Raw genomic sequence first — 1,175 nt, 5'->3', positions numbered from 1 at the left:
GATGTCTGATTGATATAACGTTTCCCCCCTCCTTGATTGCCACTAATGACCGTATCCAGTGACCTAACTGGATATGGTCATTAGTGCGTAGAGACTCATGATCGCTAAGTTTCTGTTATATCATCACATGTCTTTATAGGTTTTGTCTTTTGCCTGTGCCACATTTTGTATCCAGTATCGGTTATATTATGCGGTCTATTGTTCATTTCTTTGAGTAGTGTTATTTTTATCATGTATTTATCATGTTTATTGTATATTTGTATAGACATTATCAATTTTTCACTTTAATATCAGTCAAGATGCTCTGGTAACCTCCTGGAGCTGGCCCTGTCCACCCGTGACCCTGTTCGAGGTCAGGTCATGTTGAAGGAGGCAGACGAGACGGTGGAGATGAACGGGACCCACATGGTGAGGCTTAGGGAAACGGAATAATACGTTTGCATATTTTATTGGAAGACCTTTTCCTAAGGCGATTGCGTCCGCGGGTAATTTCAATCCGTGTCTTTTCTTTCTTCTCTTATTTTGCTCGTCTGCTTTTATATTTCTCCTTTCTCCTCCACCTCTGCTCGTGCTCTTCCCTTCACTGTTTTTTTTTTTCTAATTTTCTATGATTGTTTCCTCCTCTCTCCTTCCTTCTATTTCCCCTATGTCCTTTTCTCTCCCTCCCTCCCTCCTTTCATTCCCCCTCTCCCCCCCTCTCCTTTCCTCCCCCTCCCTCCCCCCCTATCCTTTCCTCCCCCTCCCTCTCCCCCTATCCTTTCCTCCCCCTCCCTCTCCCCCTATCCTTTCCTCCCATCTCCCCCCCGCCTCCTTTCCTCCTCACTCTCTCCCCTCTCTCTCTCCTCTCCTTCCCACTCTCTTCCCCCTCTCTCACCCCTCCCTCTCCTTTCCTTCCCCCTCTCCCCTTTCCTTTCCTCTCCTTTCCTTTCCGTTCCTTTCGCCTCTCCTTCGCTCTCTCCTTCCCTCTTCCCCTCTCACCAATACTGTAAATATCAACTTGGTATTTAAAGAAATCATAATAAATACATGAATTAGAATTCAAGACCGAAATCTCTCTGCCCTTATTTCCCTTCCAATCGCTCTTGCATAACCCAGGAATATTAAGCTTACAAATATACATAGCCAGTTTTTGTTTATTTTCATCCCTGTCCCGTTTGCATAACCTACATGAGCAG

General features: G+C 45.3%; 1 protein-coding gene across 1 annotated transcript in view; it reads left to right on the top strand.

Moving 5' to 3' along the window:
- Positions 1-1,175, top strand: part of LOC119587862 — a gene marked incomplete at its 5' end in the record, with an annotated part of 13,833 nt that overhangs the window by 5,318 nt on the left and 7,340 nt on the right. The window contains 1 exon segment of the mRNA XM_037936565.1: positions 295-408. Within this exon segment, the coding sequence (XP_037792493.1) occupies positions 295-408 (114 nt within the window).

This window comes from Penaeus monodon, chromosome 23, assembly GCF_015228065.2.
Source record: "Penaeus monodon isolate SGIC_2016 chromosome 23, NSTDA_Pmon_1, whole genome shotgun sequence".
NCBI classification, from domain to species: domain Eukaryota; kingdom Metazoa; phylum Arthropoda; class Malacostraca; order Decapoda; family Penaeidae; genus Penaeus; species Penaeus monodon.
This window is presented reverse-complemented; position numbering and strand designations above follow the sequence as displayed.